General features: G+C 43.1%; 1 protein-coding gene across 1 annotated transcript in view; it reads right to left on the bottom strand.

Moving 5' to 3' along the window:
- Positions 1-2,268: 2,268 nt before the first annotated feature.
- MLKL (mixed lineage kinase domain like pseudokinase) overlaps positions 2,269-20,897 on the bottom strand; it is a 25,389-nt gene continuing 6,760 nt past the window's right edge. The window contains exons 3-10 of the mRNA XM_008067738.1: positions 20,451-20,637; positions 16,480-16,577; positions 14,892-15,027; positions 12,424-12,505; positions 8,787-8,938; positions 8,540-8,589; positions 7,839-7,979; positions 2,269-2,333 (exon numbers count right to left, since the gene is read on the bottom strand). Of these exons, the coding sequence (XP_008065929.1) occupies positions 2,269-2,333; positions 7,839-7,979; positions 8,540-8,589; positions 8,787-8,938; positions 12,424-12,505; positions 14,892-15,027; positions 16,480-16,577; positions 20,451-20,637 (911 nt within the window). The remainder of the gene's footprint in view (positions 2,334-7,838; positions 7,980-8,539; positions 8,590-8,786; positions 8,939-12,423; positions 12,506-14,891; positions 15,028-16,479; positions 16,578-20,450; positions 20,638-20,897) is intronic.

The following is a 20,897-nucleotide window of genomic DNA, read 5'->3' on the forward strand; positions in this document are numbered from 1 at the left end:
TGGGATTACAGGCATAAGCCATCCCATCCAGCTTTTTATTTTGTAGAAACAAGTTTTTGCTATGTTGCCCAGCTTAAGCTATACTATTTTCGCAGTAAATCCATCTCTATCTGTGGGTCTGCCTGAGTGTGAATAATTCATCTACGGGGGAGAATTTTCATTTTAACTCTTACAATAAAAAGAACAGATACTTTTAAAGATGAAAATAATAGTACATAATGACAAGTTCTAGAAAAGAATCGTGTTAAATGCTCAACCTGGCAATGCATATTCTTCTGTATTTTTTAATTTTCAGAAAGACATGTTCTAGTTTTAAAAAAGAAATCAAGGATAAATAAAATTTATTAAAAACATACAAATCAGTTATAATTTTATCCACCAGAGAAGATTACTACAACTAAGAGCCAAATGTGTGTGTGTGTGGGGGTTTTTTTTTCTTTTTTTCCCCGTCTCCTTAGTGATTGGAACAATGCCTAGAACATTTGCTGTTAAATGATTAGGAATAGTTTTGAAAAAAAATGCAACATGTAGCGGTAAGGGTTAGTATAGACTAGGCAAAGGAGACACCATGAGCAAAGGTATAAAAAATTCAGAACTAATGGGCCACATGCCAGAAACATGGGTTTGTGTTTGGCAGGGATTAAAATCTGGCAGCTCCTAGGCTAACATCTTCAGTTTGTCTTATCAGCATTAAAATACACGTTAGTAAGATGCCAACTTCTAAAAATAGAGACAAATTTACAGAAAAATTCAAATCTGTAGTTTCTTTCGACAAAACAGAAAGCTCTGGAAACACTGGGATCCCATTCTACGGAAAAAAACTAGAGCTAAGTAAAGGCTATTCGTCCTAAAGCTCATCTGTTCACTGAAGTCTCCTGCAGGCTCAACTCATTTAGTTTCCCTTCTAGGCCCTATAGGCATTAGAGTTTGCAACCGCTGGTAGAGCCTGATATGGAAGGGCAGGTTGGGGTCAGAGATAAAAGGTTCTGTGTATCCAGATAGGGAGTTTGTACATAGTTCAGTGGGCAAGAAAGGTTTTAATAGCATATGTTCAGTTACTACTGCTGTGTAACAAACCACCCCAAAACTTAATGGTTTAAAACAACATACAATTTATTTAGCTCATGATTTTGTGAATAGGCAACTTGGGCTGGGCTCAACTGGGTGCTTCTTCTGGTTTTCACTGGGCTCACTCATGTAGCATAGATCAGCTGTTAGGTTGTCTGGTCTAGTATGATTTCAGCTGGGAAAGCTTGTTTCTACTCCATGTGATCTCTTGTCTGCCGGCATGCTTTTTCGTGGCTAGGTAGGGTTCCAAGAGAGGGAGTAGATATTTATAACGTCTCTTGAAGCCTGTGCTTGAAACTGGCACACCGTTACTTCTTCCACATTCTATTGACCAAATCAAGTCACAATGCCAGCCCAGATGCAAATGGTGGGGAAACAGACTCCACTTCTTTTTTTTCCGATGTTATTTTATTATAGAGATGTGGGGTACAAGTAAGGGTTAACTACACGAATAGGCTGCATGCAGGTAAAGTTTGGCCTTCCAATTGGTCCTCACTTCCCCTGGTTCAGAACCAGGTACTCTGTGTTGTTATGTGCCGTGCCCCTCCTCCACCACCCTTGTGGTGCCCAGTAACTACCACTCCCTCCCTTGTACTAGTGTGACTAGTGTTCAGGGCCCACCTATGAATGAGAACATGCAGTATTCAGTTCTTTGCTTCTGTGATAGATCACTAAGGATGATGGTCTCCAACTCCATCCAGTTTGTAGTGCAGTGGCACACTCACGGTCACCCCAGCATTGATCTGCCGGGCTCTGGAGATCCTTCCGCCGCAACCTTCCAAGTAGCCGGAACTACAGATGCACACTACCATACCTAGCTATTTTGTATTTTATTGTCTCACCAAGTTCCTGGACTAGTCTTGGATCCACAGGCTCAGGCAATCTACTCACCTCGGCCTCCCAAAGTGCTGGGATTACAGGTTGAGTCACTTAGCCCGGCCTGGATTCTACTTCTTGATGGGAGGAGCTGTGAATTTACATTGCCAAGAGGTGTGGACATAGAGATACACTTGTGCAAGCCATCTATCAAAGTCACTATCAGAGGTGTATATTTGGAAATATCACTTGGAATGGGATTGTGTTCTGTATGACTGGAGTTATTTTCTATTTGTAATAGAGAAATGCTGCCTCTCCACCCCCAAATAACTCAATGACAAAGAATATGAGAGAGAGATGTCCAGTTTGTATCTCTCCCAGCTTCTAGTTCAGGCACTCTTGGTTTTCATTCTGGTTGCCAGTAAAGACAGACAGTTTCTTTAAGATTTCTGTGGATGAATGAACAGAAAGTTAGACAAGAGCAAGGAGCTGAGAGCCAAACTAGAAACATCAAGACGTTTCCACACCACACAATAGTGTAGAAACCGCATAACCCACTGGTCTGGCAGTACCTAAACCACCATATGCACTCATGCCTTTGTGATATGAAGTTCTTTTACTCAATCAACTTTTAAAACACAAATACAAGCCGGGCTCGGTGGCTCAGCCTGTAATCCTGTGCTTTGGGAGGCTGAGGTGAGTGGATTGCCTGAGCCCACGGGCTCGAGACCTGCCTGGGCAACTTGGCAAGACCTCACCTCTACAATAAATAAAAAATTAGCCGGCTGTGGTAGCGCGCGCCTGTAGTTCCAGCTACTTGGAAGGCTGAGGTGGAAGGATCGCCGCAGCCCAGCAGGTCGAGGCTGCGGTGACCGGGAGCAGCCACTGCACTCCAGTCTGGGCGACAGAGTGAGTCTCCAACTCAAAATAAACAAACAAACAAAAAAACACAAATACACCTCAGGAGAGATAAACTCACCACTTTGTGTTAATTAGTCCTGGGTTCTAAGTAAGACTGGCAGAGGAAAAAAGAAGACAAAGAAGAGTTTTGAAGGAGAGGAAGTCACAATATAAGTCATTATCAGCTTCTTATTCACCCCAAATACCAAATCTTCAGGAAGCATTAGCAAATCTGCTCTTCTGCTCTGCAGTGCCAAAGAGAAGGTTTCAGATGAAAACTAGACCATGACTTTGATGTTTCACTCTGAAAGGTAGGGAAATGGGTGAAGGGAGGGGAGAGATGGATAAGACACCCTCTCAGGTACTGTGAGAGTGTTTTCCAAGGGGCCACCTGTGAGAAGGCCTTGAAGAACAGTCCTCATGCCAGAGACTTCTGTAAGTAGGAACAATGTCCTGAGTTTGGATGCTTGCCCTTTTAGTTTCTTTTTCAAGGCACTTCATCTTTTTTTTATTTTTTATTTTTATTGTTTGAGATGGAGTCTCACTCTGTTGCCCAGGCTAGAGAGCAGTGGCATGCTCACGGCCACTGCAGCCTTGACCTGCTGGGCTCAGGCAATCCTTCCACCTCAGCCTTCCAGGTAGCTGGAACTACAAGTATGCACCACCATGCCCAGCTAATTTTTAAATTTATTATAGAGATGAGGTTTTGCCAAGTTGCCCAGGCTGGTCTCGAACTCATGGGCTCAGGCAATTCTCTCACCTTGGCCTCCCAAAGTGCTGGGATGTTTTTTTTTTTTTTGAGTTGGAGTCTCACTCTGTCACCCAGACTGGAGTGCAGTGGCACGTTGCCGGCCACCGCAGCCTCGACCTGCTGGGCTCTGGCGATCCTTCCCCCTCAGCCTTCCGAGTAGCTGGAATTACAGGCGCGCTACCACACCTGGCTAATTTAAAAAAAAAAATTTATTGTAGAGATGAGGTCTCGCCAACTTGCCTAGGCGGGTCTCGAACCCGTGGGCTCAGGTAATCCACTCACCTCAGCCTCCCAAGGCACGGGATTACAGGCTGAGCCACCAAGCCCGGCTAGGTGCTGGGATTATAGGCATGAGCCACCACACTCGGACTGGCACTTGATCTTTAATAATCAGTGTCCTCCACCCCCATGTCTATAACTTAAAAAACTCTTGCATGTGTGGCCCCGGAGATGTACACAACAATGTTTAAAGGGGAAATATTTTTTTAAAAGAATTAAATACTGAAGCCACTAAAATGTCCATTCCAGGCTGGGCGCAGCAGTTCAATCCCAGCACTTTGGGAGGCCGAGATAGGGGGATTGCTTGAGTCCATGAGTTTGAGACCAGCCTGGGCAACATAGCAAGACCTTGTCTCTATGAAAAAATTAAAAAAAATTAGCTGGGCGTGGTGGCATGGGCCAGTAGTCCCAGAAACGTGGGAGGCTAAGGAAGGAGCACTGCTTGAGCCCAGGAACTCAAGGCTGTGGTGAACCATGATTATGCCACTGCACTCCAGCCTGGATAACAGATACCCTGACTCAAAACAACAACAAAAAAAACACTCATCCCACAGTGGAATAGCTAAGTAAAGTACATGGTTACCTAATGAACTATTAGGAAGCAGGAAAAATGAGTGAATTGAAACTACCACATTAACATTGATGGATTTCAAGTCACAATGTTAAGAAAATAAAGCATGTCATGGCAGAATATAGTATGGTACAATTTATATAAAGTCCCTATACATGAGACACCAAATAATATAGTGCATCTAGGTTGTAAAACTATAAATACATATATACATAAGTGTGTACTACAATAGTTAGGATGGTATTACCTCTGGAAGAAAGAGGAATATGAAAAGCAAGGGTGGCTGGGTGTGGTAGCTCATGCCTATAATCCCAGCACTTCGGGAGGCCAAGGTGAGAGGACTGCTTGAGCCCAGGGGCTTGAGACCAGCCTGGGCAACTTGGCAAGACCTCATCTTTACAAAAAAAAAAAAAAACAAAAACCAGGTGTGGTAGCACACGCCTGTAGTCCCAGCTACTTAGAAGACTGAAATAGAAGGATCGCCCGAGTTTTTTGAGTTGGAGTTTCACTCTTTTGCCCAGGCTGGAGTACAGTGGCACGCTCATAGCCACCACAACCTGAACCTGCTGGGCTCAGGTGATCCTTCTGCCTCAGCCTTCCAAGTAGCTGGAACTACAGGTGTGCGCTACCATGCCCGGCTTATTTTTTGATTTATTGTAGAGACAAGGTCTCACCAAGTTGCCCAGGCTAGTCTCGAACCCCTGGGCTCAGGTAATCCTCTCACCTCAGCCTACCAAAGTGCTGGGATTACAGGCTGAGCCACCGCACCTGGCCAGTGTTCTATTTCTTAACGAAGGGGTAGATATGTGATTTTTTTTTAGTTTGGTATTTTAACTGCACATATATATTTTATACACTACCATTATGATACATATCATGATAAAGATAAGAAAAAATAATTTTGTGTCTTTTTTTTTTTTAATGTCAGAGTCTCACAGTCACCCAGGTTGGAGTGCAGTGGTACGCTCACAGCCACTGCAGCCTCGACCTGCTGGGCTCCGGCGACCCCTCCGCCTCAGCCTTCCAAGTAGCTGGAATTATAGGCACGTGCTACCACACCCAGTTAATTTTTTTTTTTTTTTTTTTATCGTAGAGATGAGATCTCGCCAACTTGCCCAGGCGGGTCTCGAACCCGCGGGCTCAGGCAATCCACTCACCTCAGCTTCCCAAAGTGCGGGATTACAGGCTGAGTCACTGAGCCCAGCTTTTTTTTTTTTAACTGTAGAGATGTGTTCTCGCCAAGTTGCCCAGGCTGATCTTGAATCCCTGGGCTCAGGCAATCCTCTTGCCTCCGCCTCCCAAAGTGCCGGGATTACAGGCATGAGCTACTGTGGCCAGCTCATTTTGTGTCTTTGAACTTTGCAGCAACATCAGTAGAAACACTTCCCCAATCCAGGGGTGTTGCATGTGAACTCCTCTCTCTCTGTGTTGCCTGGCCTTTGTGGGAAGTCTGGGAGATTTGGAATTAGAGTAGGAGAAGAAGGTGCTCCCAGTAAGGGAGACAGTGCAAGGAAGCCATGGAGAAGCAGCTGATGCTATGTCAGAGAAAAGTGTGTACATCAAAAAAAAAATCCCAAGTATGTTGACAGAAGGAAGACAGGGAGGAAGGGAGGGAAAGAAGGAGAAAGATAGAAAGACAAAAAGAGGAAGGAGATAGAAAGACAAAAAGAAGCAAGATTGAGTCCAGTGCAGTGGCACATACCTGCTGTCCTAGCTCCTTGATTTTTTTGTTGGTTTGCTTTTATGTGTGTGGGTTGGGTCTCTGTTGCCCAGGTTGAATGAAGTGCAGTGGCATCATTATGACTACCACAGCTTCAACTTGCTGGGCTCAGGCGATCCTTCCACCTCAGCCTTCCAAGTATCTGGGACTACAGGTGTGCACTACCCCACCTGGTTAACATCTTTATTTATTGTAGAGATGAGATCTCGCCATGTTGCCCTGGCTGGTCTTGAACTCCTGGGCTCAAGCAATCTTCTCTTCCTAGCCTCCCAAAGTGCTGGGATTACAGGTGTGAGCCACTGTACCCGTGTCCCCAACTACTTGGGAGACTGAGGTGGGAGGCTTACTTAAGCCCAGGAGTCCAAGGCCATAATCATGCCTGTGAATCGTCATTGCATTCCAGCCTGGACAACACAGTGACACCTTGGCTCTAAAAAAAAAAAAACCAAAACAAAATAGATACAGACAAAAAGGAAGGAAGGAAATGAGACAGAGCAGGGATAGGGCTCCACCTCCCTCACATACTTTAACCACCAGACTTTGCAACAATACTTCAGTTAGAACCATCCTACAGACATTACCTTGAAAAACCCATTAAGATAAACAATGTTTCACCATAAATCTTGCTTGGGAGGATAGCTTCCTGCCCACATGTGTACAAGGACCAGACAGTTTCCAACTTGCTTCATTATATTTCCTCTCTAGGTGGGGCTTATCTGCCATATTTTATACATGTGACTTACAAAGAAGTATGTATCTACACTAGCTTATGCATTAGAACCCCTCCCTAATCATGTTAACGTGCCTTTCCTTTGATGTTACACCCCTTCCCTTATCTAATAAAAGGCCCCAGCCAGCCCTCAGCCCTGAGCTGTCTCCCAGCAAAGCCTTGTCTGGGAAATCTGTTTGGCCTCCTGTCAATTTCTATTACGTGACAGCCTATGAACTTGCACTTGGTAACACAAATAGGCTGAAGAAAGGAAGGAAAGAGGAAAAGAAATAGACTGGAGGAATGTAATATGACTTTCCAAACCACTTTAGACTAAACAATGCCCTTAGGGTAGTTGCAGAAGCCCTGCACTATAGTGAGTCCCTTACATACAAACCTTCAAGTTGCAAACTTTCAAAGATGCAAACATGCATTTACATGCCCAATCACATAAGTTAGTTCACATGTGTGGGATACATTGTCATGTGTGTGCATCCTCTACAAGAGGTTGTGCTTTTCTGTACTTTAGTGTATAGTACTGTATAGACTATAGTAGTACAGTATCTTTATTTCAAGCCCAGGTTGTCTGGAAGCAAGTATAAAAGCAGTAGTGATGTAGCTGGTACTGTATAGCCAATTGTGTTAGTTGGGTAGCTAGGCTAACTTTGTTGGACTTACAGACAAACTGGACTTATGAACGCTCTCTTGGAAAGAACTCGTTCGTATGTAGCACATTTATTGTATTGACATGTGGGCCAGGTAATTCTTTGCTGTGTAGGGCTGTCCTGTGTACTGTAGGATGTTGAGTTGCATCCTTGGCCTTTATTTACTAGAGTAGCACACCCCATTCTATGTTCTTGGATCTGTGACAACCAAAAATGTCTTCAGACATTGCTAAATGTCCCCCGAAGGGTAAAATCACTCACGGTTGTAGACTCCTGCCTAGAAGCTTGTGAAAAAGACATCTTTTACAAGTGTGAAATAGGTTTGTAGCTCATGCATTTTACACTAGAAAGAAGCCTACCATCCACGGAGGGCCGCGCAGAGGGCTCATAGGCCCGGCAGTCATCAATGATCTCCTGCAGCTCTGGAGGGCAGTCATCACCCAGTGGCTCTTGCTGCCGGTCCACAGCCACCAGCTGGTGAATATTCTTAGAATTATAGCCTGGCATGGAAATAAGAGGATAGAAACCTTAACTATTACTTTGGGCCAGGTATGGTGGCTCATGCATGTACTCCCAGAACTTTGGGAAACTGAAGCAAAGGGATTGCTTGAGCTCAGGAGTTTGAGACTAGCCTAGGCAACATAGTCAGACCTCATCTCTACAAAAATAAAAAAATTAGCTGGGCATGGTGGTGCACACCTGAAATCCCAGCTACTTAGGAGGCTGAGGCAGAAGGATGGCCTGAGTCCAGGAGGCCGAGGCTATGGTGAGCCATGATTGTGCCACACTGTCCTCCAGCCTGAGCAACAGAGTAAGACTCTGACCCCCCCCAAAACAATTACTCTGTACTTGCACATTTCTCTGGATGCTGATATCTGGCATCAGAACTAGGAACTTTGAGTATGGAAACAACAAGCGCTTCCAGTGATTCCACTAAACCGCCCAGGCACTTCCCATATTGGTGAACAATGCTCCCGGGACAGCACTAATGGGGAATTTCTAGTCTGTTGGAAGGGGACCCAATCCGAGCATCAGCTGAACCAGCCTTCACATTCTTTACCTTTAAACGGGATCTTCCCAGTGGCAATTTCCCAGAGGACAATTCCAAAGCTAAAATAAAACCAAGAAACTGAGCAACTATAATAAGTTTCCCTCTTCCCATTGCCAGAACACTCAGTGAATTTTCTGATTACCACCCAATTCCTCTCAGCAAAGTTGAGAAGATGGTCCTTGGAGAAGGAGTTTAACTTCAACTTTCCTGTCCTGCTCATCTGAGTTATAGAATCTGCACAAGAACATGAACATACCTGTATATTTCAGCTTTTATGTCATATTTATGAAACACATTTTCCAGTCCCTGAGGGGAGATATATGCTGAAGAGTTGACATTCTTTGCCTTTTTTTGTTTAATCTCCCGATTGATGGATGTCTGTGTTTTGCTCAACTCAAATCCTGCAAGCTAGATAGAGAGGTGGTTTACAAAACAGAAAGAAACAGCAAGGTCTTGGGCAGAGGGGTAGAGGGCAGGGGGTTGGTGCTACACACAATTGTCAAGGAATTGTCTTTTACCTTAGAGATTTATTTCCTATGGTGTCTTCTATGTGACCACTCTATTGGTTAATATTAGGGGTTCAACTTATCATAGTGCAGTGACCAAGAGAAACACAAAGAAATTTCTCCTCTACAAAACGGAGTGATAGCAGTAAGAATTATTTGAGATAACGGTTATAAAGTACCTGTATGACCTGCTACATTGCAGATGTTACTAGTATGACTATATTTGATATAGTGGTTTCTCAGTCAAGGACTGAACTTCACTCAGTAGGGGTGGAGAAGGGTACACAGAACCACCACATGGCTTGCTTTCTCCTAGAAGTAGATGAGAAAATGACATAGGGGCATCTTCCTCTGTTCTACCTGACCCTAGTGGGTGGCCATCCTGTTCCTTTAGATTTGACATGCATGATCCTTGCCAATCCTGCATGGTCATGCAGTATTTTTTTTTTTTTTTTTTTGAGTTGGAGTCTCACTTTGTCACCCAGGCTGGAGTGCAGTGGCATACTCATGGCCACCGCAACTTCAACCTACTGGGCTCAGATGATCCTTTCACCTCAGCCTTCCAAGTAGTTGGAACTATAGGCATACACTGCCTGCCCAGCTAATTTTTTAATTTATTGTAGAGATGAGGTCTTGCCAAGTTGCCCAGGCTGGTCTCGAACCCTGGGCTCAGGAGTCTTCTGATCTCAGCTTTTCAAAATGCTGGGATTACAGTGTGATCCACAGCGTGTGCCCAGCAGTCATGAAGTTTTTTGTTTGTTTGTTTGTTTTTGCATCAGATTCTCACTCTGTCTCCCAGACTGGAGTGCAGTGGCATGCTCACAACCACCGCAGCTTCGACTTGCTGAGCTCAGATGATTCCTCCACCTCAGCCTTCCAAATAGCTGAAACTACAGGCACATGCCACTAAGCCTGGCTAATTTTTTAAAAAAATTATTGTGGAGATGAGGTCTTGCCAAGTTCCCAGGCTAGTCTTGAACCCGTGGGCTCAGGCAAGCCTCTCACCTCGGCCTCCCAAAGTGCTGGAATTTTAGGTGTGAGCCACCACACCCAGCCTATGCAGTATTCTTAAAGAAGCCATAGGCTCGCTGCAGTGCCTCATGACTGTAATACCAGTGCTTTGGGAGGCCAAGATGGGAGGATTGACTGAGACCAGGAGTTTGAGACAGCATGGGCAATATAGCAAGACCTTATCTCTTAAAAATAAAACAAAAATAAAATTAGCCAGGCATGGTGGCATGTGCCTGTAGTCCCAGTTATTCGGGAGGGTGAAGCAGAAAGATCGCTTGAGCCCAGGAGTTTGAGTCTGCAGTGACCTATGATTTCACCTCTTTACTCCATCCTGGGTAACAGAGTGAGACCTTGTCTTTAAAAAAAAAAGGAGAAGAAGAAGAACAAGCCATAGTACAATCAGTGAGAATATGTATGTTCTTTCTCCATATATACTTGCCATTAGCACCATCAGTGTGCAGAAGGCTCCAGCCCCAAACTCAGCCAGGTATTCAATTCAGCGTTAGAAAAAGACACTTAGATGGTTCATCCCCCTTTCTCCATTCATCCTCTTACATATTACTGAGCACTGCCATTCTCTGACATCTAGCGCCATACCAGATATCAGGGATGACAGGTGCAACAGAATATGTTACAGCACATGAGGACCATCAATGAGAGCAGTGTAGTCTCAGGGTGTTGGGAGTACTTATATCACTATCAGCAAGGGGGAAATGCATGTGAAAGGCAAAAAAGACCTGTCTTCTGCTGGGCGCGGTGGATCATGTCTGTGATCTGAATCCTTTGGAAGGCAGAGGCGAAAGCACTGCCTGATCCCACGGGTTTGAGACCAGCCTGGGCAACATGGCAAGACCTCTTCTCTACAATAAATCAAAAAATTAGCTGGGCATGGTGGTGCACAACTGTAGTTACAGCTACTTGGAAGGCTGAAATGTTAGGATCGCCGGAGCCCAGCAGGTCGAGGCTACAGTGGCTGTGAGCATGCCACTGTACTCTAGCCTGGGCGACAGAGTGAGACTACGACTCAAAAAAAAAAAAGACCTGTCCTCTATTAATTGAGGGCTGTCCCTGACACTCACAAAACTGGAAGAAAGAAAACCATCTATGGATGATAAAGAAAACATTCTTTTAGCATTGGGGAATTGTAGACAGTGAGTTCACAAAACCCTTTCCTCGTCAGTATAAAAATCTGACTTCTGGTTAACTTTTTAGCTCTTTCCCCTGGACATCTGATAAAGTTGGGATGTCACCTATGCTCCTTAGTGACATTGCTGATGATAAAAAATGACTGCTGATTGGTAGATTGCTTCTGGATGGAAATTTAAGGGGGTAAGAGTACTATGCAATAAATAGCTGATAGGAATGCCATGATTTATGGCAACTCCTATAACTGGCAACTGACATGTCCCTTGCAGGAACAGTGGAAGGCATGCCTGCGGTGTTGTTACAAGAGATACTCCTGTAGGTCATGGGGCTTCCAAGCCTAATGAAGGTCTTTTTCTCCAGCACCTGAGGCAGGGACAAAGAGAATATCTCCATCCACCAGATGGAAGGGTTTGGTGCTGCTGATATCTGCGTTTTCTGTAGGATACCTTTCTCTTTTTTTTGAGTTGGAGTCTCACTCCGTTGTCCAGACTGGAGTGCAGTGGCTGCTCCCGGCCACCGCAGCCTCGACCTGCTGGGCTACAGCGATCCTTCCAAGTAACTGGAACTACAGGCGCGCGCGACCACACCCAGCTAATTTTTTGATTTATTGTAGAGATGAGGTCTCACCAAGTTGCCCAAGCGGGTCTCGAACCCGCGGGCTCAGGCAGTCCACTCACCTCATCCTCCCAAGGCATGGGATTACAGGCTGAGCCACCGAGCCTGGCTTGTAGGATAACTTTCTAAGTGACTTTGAATGCCGAGTGTGGCCTAAGGCAGTCCTGTGAGTCTGGCTCCCTAATCAAGATTGTAAGAAGATGCTTAGTGGGTGTTGTAGGGACAGAAGTGGCCTCCAAACATCTAAGGGGAAATGACTCTTAGCCTATCCCTGCTATGTGGGCCATGAGGGAAAGCAGGCATGAGAACAGGAGGCAAGGCTTGAGTCTGTCCTGTGGTGGGCACACAGAAAGCCATACAGGTGGGGACAGAGTTGAACTCAGTTTGAAAATTAAGGTGAGAGATCCTTTTGTAGTTCATAAGCATGGGGTTGGGTATTCACAAGTATGTGTGAGATATGCCACCCTTAAACCTTATCATTACCCATCTGGCAATGGAAAAAAAATTAAGGTGAGACACAAACAAGCACAGCTTTTCTGAGACACTTGTGTCCCTCTCCTAGCTCTAGCAGTCATGCAGGTTTGACCCAATGAGCCCGCTAGAAGGTGCACTCACCTTCACTTTGTAGCCTTCAGCGACCAGGAAGCTCGTGCTGTTGATATTTCTGTGGAGTTCAGGCGTTTCTGAATGGTGTAGCCTGATGCAACCAAAGGTGAAAAGTATTTATTTTAGATTAGAAAATATAGTTTATTTAAAAGTAAATTAGAAAGAGAGAGGAGATTCACCTCCTCAAGGTAGGGGAGGGAGCCAAAGCTTAAGAAAACATGGCCTGGGCGTAGCTCAGAGAGCACGTGACCACGTGACCACACCATAGCTTAGCAAGACAATGGCCCAAAGGTGGAAAGTATTAAGGACCTTTGCACAGACTTTCTTGGGGGTGTTTGACAATTTCTTTTTTTTTTGAGTTGGAGTCTCACTCTGTTGCCCAGGCTGGAGTGCAATGGCACACTTATGGCTACTGTAGCCTCGACTTGCTATGCTTAGGAAAGCCTTCCACCTCAGCCTTCCAAGTAGCTGGAACTACAGGGGCATGCCACCATGCTAAGCTAATTGATTGATTGATTGATTGATTGTAGAGATGAGGTTGCACCAACTTGCCCAGGCTGGTCTCAAATCCCTGGGCTCAGGGTATCTTTTTGACTCCGCCTCCCAAAATGCTGGGATTACAAGTGTGAGCCACTGCGCCTGATGGCTATTACTGGGATAATGAGGCTGGTCGGTACCATGCCTTTCTCATAGAAAGCTAACCACAGATAAGAGGGAAAACTGGGATGCAGAGGTGAGATTTGTCTACTGTGTGCTGTGAATGTATGGCAGAGTTAAAATGCATCACGGATGGTGGGTGTGATAATGCTTGTGGAGTGTGTGCAATATGGCACCAGAGGTCACTTCAGGTAAAGAAGGACAAAGGTGCCTCTGTGGTGCTTTGCCTGGAAAGTGCTGGGGAGACCCAAGTACTCGGAGGCATGGCTGGATGGTTGAACCTTGCCTAGGACCCTTCTGTTCAAAACAGAATGTGAGGCTAGGGTTCCCACTGACATAGAGGCAAGCACCTTTGGATTAACGAAGCCCCTGCGTCCTGGGTTAGCTTGTGGTCATGGTGTCTGCTTGAAGTCGGGTACTCCCAGAAGCAGATCATGAGCCAAGGATTTGGGCACAAGAGATTTATCAAGAAGGTGCTCCCAGGGAACCAGTGAGTGAAGGAAGCAGGATAGGGAAGGAGAAGAAATCAAGCAAGAGTGTGATTTCCTATAAAGTCCTAGTATCAGCTTGATCTTAGGGATACCTCTAGAACACAACTGCACCTAGGTTTTATCCCATGTGAGGCAAAGGAGCTGGACTTTTGTACTCACACCAGTTAGTCAATGGCTATGGACCATGTGGAAGAGGGCAGGGATGGGTAGACACAAAACTGATGAGTGCTTTTAGCTTTCTATAAGGGTAAGGGGGCTTTTGTGCCCATGGGTAATTCTCTGAAGACTGCAGTTGTGAACTTTTAGCAGCAAAGCATGAGGGGGCCGTGGGGGGGGGCGGGGGACACAGTTGGTAAAAAAAAAAATCAGAGATCATTTAGATGGGACACTAAAAGCATTTAAAATTACTTCTCACAAAACTCACTAGGTTAGGGAGTTGAAAAGAAATAAACTTTATAAAAGATAGTATTTCAAAAGTACAGGATAAAGTAGTATGCAAGATTATACAGAGGGAAAATTGTTCTCCTTTTAATTTATTCCAATCTGGCCAGGTGCGGTGGCTCATGCCTGTAATCCCAGCACTTTGGGAGGCAGAGGCACGAGGACTGCCTGAGCCCAGGGGTTTGAGACCAGCCTGGGGAACTTGGTAAGACGTTGTCTCTACAATAAATCAATAAAAATTAGCTGGGTGTGGTGGCACACGCCTGTAGTACCAGCTGTTTGGAAGGCTGAGGCAGAAGGACTGCCTGAGCCCAGCAGGTCGAGGTTGTGGTGGCCATGAGCACGCCACTGCACTCCAGCCTGAGTGACAGAGCGAGACTCTGACTCAAAAAAAAAAAAAAAAAAAAAAAAAAAAAATATATATATATATATATATATATATATTCCAATCTTTCTGATTACATGAAGGAAAAAGTGTCAGTTGAGTGTTGGGTGTCATTAACACCTTTTTAAGTCTGCTAGTATCTTCTTTGTACAAAGAGAATGTGGGTCTGAATTAAAGAGCTTCTGGCAGGCAGCCTCATGCAGCCAGAATTTAATAACATTGCTTTGATTTCACTTGTGGTCATCTACTTGTGGCAGGTGATACTGGTTTTCAACTTGTGACAGTGATAAAAGTGTCCTTTTTAAAAACCTCATTTAGATTTTTTTTCTAGCCTGGGTTAAACTTACTTACCCTTCCTGTCTATAATCAGAGTAAATAGTTAAACAGTGTATGGGAGGGAGACTATCTGGGACTTCCAGCCTGTTCTCTCATCATCTCTGAGATTATCAGAAGTGTAGACAGACTCAACCAACCTTTCATGGTGCCCTTTCACCCCTTGGTACCTGTACAAGCCTTGGGCTGCCCCCAGAACGAGGGCGATGCGTTCAGCGAATTCAAGAGACTTTTTCTTATCCAACAGTTCCCTCAAGGTCCCAAATTCACAGTACTCCATGACCATGAAGTATTGAGGTGGAGTCTCTGATGGAAAGGAACCAGACAGTATGATGACCCAGTCCTATTCAGAGCTCCCTCTACCTGCAGCCCACCTCTCCCCCTCTCTGCACAGAGATAGACATGGCTCTGCTCTGAGTCTCATTTCTTCCCCAACTCACCACCCCCCATCCCACACCGTATGCTCCATCCTTGAATGGGACATACACCCCCAGAATTCTTATTCTTTTTTTCATGGTATTTGGCATGTCATAATTCTTTTTTTAATTTTTTTTGAGTTGGAGTCACACTCTTTCGTCCAGGCTGGAGTGTAGTAGCATGCTCAAGGCCACCCCAGCATCCACCCACTGGGCTCAGGCAATCCCTTTGCCTCAGCCTTCCAAGTAGCTGGAACTACAGGTGCATGCTACCACGCCTGGCTAATTTTTAAATTTCATTGTAGAGATGAGGTCTCACTAAGTTTCCCAGGCTGGTCTTGAATCTGTGGGCTCAGGCAGTTCTCTCACCTCAGCCTCCCAAAGTGCTGAGATTATAGGTTTGAGCCACTGTGCCCAGCCAGCACATCATAATTCTACATTTATTTGAGTAGTCATTTGAGTAATATCTTCCTCACTCGATTGTAAGCCCCAAGATTGCAGGATATGTGTCTGTTTTGCTCACACCATGCTCACAAGGAGCTTAGAGCATATGTGTGGAAGAAATAAATAAAGCACAGACAGCAGGCACTGGACTGGTAAGGGAAACTTGGACAAGAAGTCAAGGTCTTGGTTCAAAGGCCTGAGATGCAAAACTAACACACAATGAGTGAGTCAGTCACTTTAGTCATCCCTCCAGAGGATAAACACCACTAAAAGTTTGCCTTTTTAAAAATGTAATTAAAAAAATTTTTTTTGAGTTGCTCACTCTGTTGCTCAGGCTGGAGTGCAGTGACATGCTCACGGCCACTGCAGCCTCAACCTGCTAGGCTCAGGCAATTCTTCTGCCTCAGCCTTCCAAGTAGCTGAAACTATAGGTGAGTGCCACCACACCCAGCTAATTTTTTTATTTATTGTAGAGATGAGGTCTCATCAGGTTGTCCAGACTGGTTTCAAACCCGTGGGCTCAGGCAGTCCTCTTGCCTCCACCTCCCAAAGTGCTGGGATCACAGGCATGAGCCACTGCACCTGGCTTAATAATGTTTTATAGCTACAAAATGCACCCCTCACCCAGCCTGGCATCTGGACACACACTCCTTGGTTCCCAGTGGAGCAAAAGGAGGAGATGTGGTCACACTAGCACAAACCAGCCCTCAGGTTTCAGCCCTGCTCTCCTGAAAGAAGATGAGAATTTGCATCTTAGGATGCAAAAAACATTAACATTGACAATATTCACACTGTAGACTCCACCCTTTCCACTGTTCTTAAAAAATACAACACATTAAAACACAGAAGGTATATTCTAGGCCATTAAAAGCGTGATCAATTCCAAAGCATCCCTTACCTGTTTCATCAATGCAAATCCCAAATATCCGTAGAATGTTGGGAGAATCAAATTTCTTCATGGTCCTGATCTCATTTTTGAAAGTTTCCTTCACTATTCTATAAGGGTAAAGGGGGAGATTAAGATTTCAGAGCTGGTGATCCTCTGGGATTAGGGGATGGGGGCATTATCAGCATCTCCTGGGGGTGAGAACTAGTGCTGGGATGAGATCAAGTACCAATGGCAGTGTGTGGAAACTCTCAGCTGTACATGGCACCAGAATTGGTCCTTAAGGGTCTGTGAGATAGTAATGAGGCTTGCTAATATTTTTTCAGTATTTCAAATAACCTGATAGAATTGTATTTTTATGACTTATGAGGCAAACTAAAATGTCAAGTTTTTGTAATTGTTTTAGGCTATAATGACTTATTTAGCATACACCTTGATAGACTGTGGTATGTGTCCCTGATTGACAAAACTGAGGATATCAGGTATTATTTATTAAGTGAACTCTTATAAACAAAATCCCTTCCAAAATATAGGCCCTCAGAAGTGTGGGTAGGTAAATTATTAAAGAGGTTAACCTGCTCATTCACTCTGAGCACAAGATTCAAAGAGAAAAGGGGGCCTGTCCAAAGTCTGTCAACGAATTGGGGGCAGAGAGACTACAAAAATCAAATATATTTCTATGTGCTAGCAACAAGAAATCTGAAAATTAAATGAAAAAAATCATGTACAATAGTGTAAAGAGAATAAAATATTTAGGAATAAATTTAGAAGTGCAAGTCTTATGCCCTGAAAACATTGTACCTAAAGCATTGCTGAAATAAATGTTAAAAGATCTAAATAAATAGAACGACACTTCATACTCTCGAATATGAAGACTTAATATCATTAAGACGGCTATGTTCTCTAAATTGAGCTATGGATTCAGTGCATTCTTATCCAATTCCTAGTTATCTTTTTGTTTAAACAGAGATTTACAAGATGATCCTAAAATTCATATGGAAATACAAGGAATCCAGGACAGCCAAGACAATTTTGATAATTTTGAGGAACAAAGTTGGGAAACTCATACTTCCCAATTTCAAAACTTTTTACAAGGCTACAGTAATGAATACAGTATAGTACTAGCATAAGGACAGACATGCAGATCAATGGAATAGAATTGAGAGTCCAGAAATAAACTCATACATCTAAGGCCAATTGATTTTGACAAGGGTGCCAAGACCATTTAGTGGGAAAAGAATAGTCTTTTCAACAAATAGGTTCTGAGACAATTGAATATCCACATGCAGAAGAATGAAGCTGAATGACTGCCTCACATGATATGCCAAAATTATGTAAGAGCCAAAATTACAAAACTCTTAGAAGAAAACACAAACAAGTCTTTGTCACCTTGGGTTAGGTAATTTCTTAGATATGATATGAAAAGCACAAGCTATAGAAAAGAAGATTGGTAAGAAGAACTTCATTAAAATTAAAATTTTTGTGCCTCAAAGTATACTATCAAAAAAGCAAAAAGACAATCCACACTGAAATAAATATCTGTAAATGATATATCTGATAACAGACTTGTATCCAGAACAAATAAAGAACACTTACAAGTCAATAACAAAAAGACAACTAACTCAGTTTTTTAAATGAGCAAAATTAAAAAAAAAAAAAAAAGAACAAAAGTTCTGAATAGACATTTCTCTAAAGAATTGCCAACAAGCACATCAGGCATTAGGGACATGCAAATCAAAACCATAATGTGATACCACTTCATACCCAGTAGAATGATTATAATAAAAAAGTCAGATGACAACAAGTGTTGGTAACTTGAATTCTTATATTCAACTGGAATTCTTATATTTTGCTGGTAGAAGAGAAAAATAGTACAATCCCTGTGGAAAACAGTTTGATACCGCCTTAAAAAATGCAATATAAAGTAATCATATAGCTCTAGGTATTTACTCAAGACAAACAGGAATATAATATATGCCTACACAACATTTGTACATGAATATTCACAGAAGCATTATTTATAATTACCAAAAAGTGAAAACAACACAATGTCCATCAACTAATGTACAGACAAGATGTTCATACAATAAACAATTATTCAGCCATAAAAAGGAATGAAGTACTGTTACATGCTACAACCTAGATGAACCTTGAAAACATCATGCTAACTGAAAGAAGCTAGATACAACAGTCCATATGTTGTATTATTCCATTTATATTAAATATCCAGAACAGGCAAATCTATAGACACAGAAAGTAGTAGTTGCCTAGGGCTGGAGATGGCAGGGATGAGGGTGAATGGGGAATGACTGCTAATGGATAAGGGGTTTCCTTTGGGGATGATAAAAATGTTCTAAAATTAGATTATGGGGATAGTTGTACACTCTGTAAACAGATTGAAAGCCATTAAATTATATGCTTTAAATGGGTGAATCTTACAGTATGTAAAATATATCTCAATAAAGCTGTTAAAAATACTATCTCAATCAAAATATATATTTTTTAATTTTAAAAAATAAGAATGGGCTGTCCTATGCTGCTTAGGCTGGAGTGCAGTGGTGCGATCATTGCAGCCTTGAACTCCTGGGCTCAAGCAATCCTCCTGCCGCAGCTTCCTAAGTAGCTGGGACTACAGGCATGCGCCATCACACCTGGCTCAATCAGAATCTTAATGTGTATTTTGAGGAATGTGATACAACTTTCTGACATATATTTAGCTAAGTCAATCTGAAAAAGAAGAATCAAGAGCAGGGAGCTGCTTTACTAGATATTTAGACATACTACAAAGTCATAGTAAAAAAAAATTACAGTGTGTTACTGGTGCAAAGATAGACAAATTGACCAGCGGAACTGACTAGAGAGATCAGAGTCAAGTCCATGTCTATAAATACTTCATATAAAATAAATGTAGTACCATGAATAAATGGGGAAAAGTAGACCATTTAACAGATGATGACAAGAAAAGTTACTCGCTCTGTGGATAAAAATAAAACTAGACACTTCATATCACATGCAAAGGTGGAGTCCAGGAAGAGTAAAGCCTAAATGTGAAAAATAAAATAATAAAACTGTACAGTTAAGAGAAGAAAACAAAGAACATCTTTAAGATCCGGGGGTGGAGAAGGGCACTTCAAAAGCACAAATAATAAGGCAGAATTTTGGTGGATTTAGTTACATCAATATTAAAGATGCCTGTTTGATGATGGACACCATAGACAAAGTTTGCAGTATCTAAAGCTGACAAGTAATTAATTTCTACAGTTTACAAAGATCTACAAACTGACAAGACAAAAACAGCAACCAGACAGAAAAAAGAGTAGAGGATGTAAACAGGCAATTTATAGAAGGAAAAATCCAAATAGCCAAAACACGTTCACATAAACAGAGAAATGCAAATTAAATAACGATAAAGTAAAATTTTACATTTTTATTTTACACTTTTAGGCTTTAATCCTCCTGGATTAAATGATAGCATCATTTTTGGTGTGGGAAAGTTAAAAACAGACTGGGTTCCATTACTTGAAAAAATAGGCAAAATATGGATCTACACCATGAAGAGCAGGCAGAACATCTCTGGGCACAGAACATGTTCCATGATGCTGAGTGAAAAATGTAAGGAACAGAGGCAACAGACAGATAACACTTCCAGTCATTACAAACAAAAACGCATGCACACATTCTACAAGAACACATACAAACAAAACATGCTAGAATTATTGTCTGTGGAAGGGAGGGGGAACTGAGAAACAGGATTGAAAGGGAACACATAAATATGTGAATACAGGAGAGAAGTTTCTAGAATTGAGGTGGGAAGATATGTTTAAGTGTAGACTGCTCCTTCTCAGTAGAGGGCAAGTTATTTAACCCTTGAGGGCTCAGATTTCCCTGTCTAAAGATGGAGACAATATGCCTCTATCTTTGGGAAGTTATACAGAGTAAGTATTGATGCATATGAGAGAACCATACAAAACAAAACAACTTACTCACTGCTGCTGTCCTTGGAGGTCTTGAATTCTTTTATGGCCACTAGAGATTTGTGATATTCTGCTTTATAAAGTGTGCTAAATTCATTTTTCCTCAGCATGGTCCAGGAAGATCCTAAAAGGTGCTCCTTCTTAATCTCCTTGATTTGATATTGTGGGATTTTCTGCACAGGTTTTTGTGCTATGTCTGACTTCAGCACTAAAACAGAAGATAAAGAATTATTGAAGCCGGGCTCGGTGGCTCAGCCTGTAATCCTGCGTCTTTGGGAGGCTGAGGTGAATGGATTGCCTGAGCCCGTGGGTGCGAGACCTGCCTGGGCAACTTGGCGAGCCCTCATCTCTACAACAAATCAAAAATCAGCCGGGCGTGGTAGCGCGCGCCTGTAGTTCCAGCTACTTGGAAGGCTGAGGCGGAAGGATCGCTGGAGCCCTGCAGGTGGAGGCTGG

Source organism: Carlito syrichta, unplaced genomic scaffold, assembly GCF_000164805.1.
Source record: "Carlito syrichta isolate Samal-C Ts95f unplaced genomic scaffold, Tarsius_syrichta-2.0.1 Scaffold309739, whole genome shotgun sequence".
Lineage (NCBI taxonomy): Eukaryota > Metazoa > Chordata > Mammalia > Primates > Tarsiidae > Carlito > Carlito syrichta.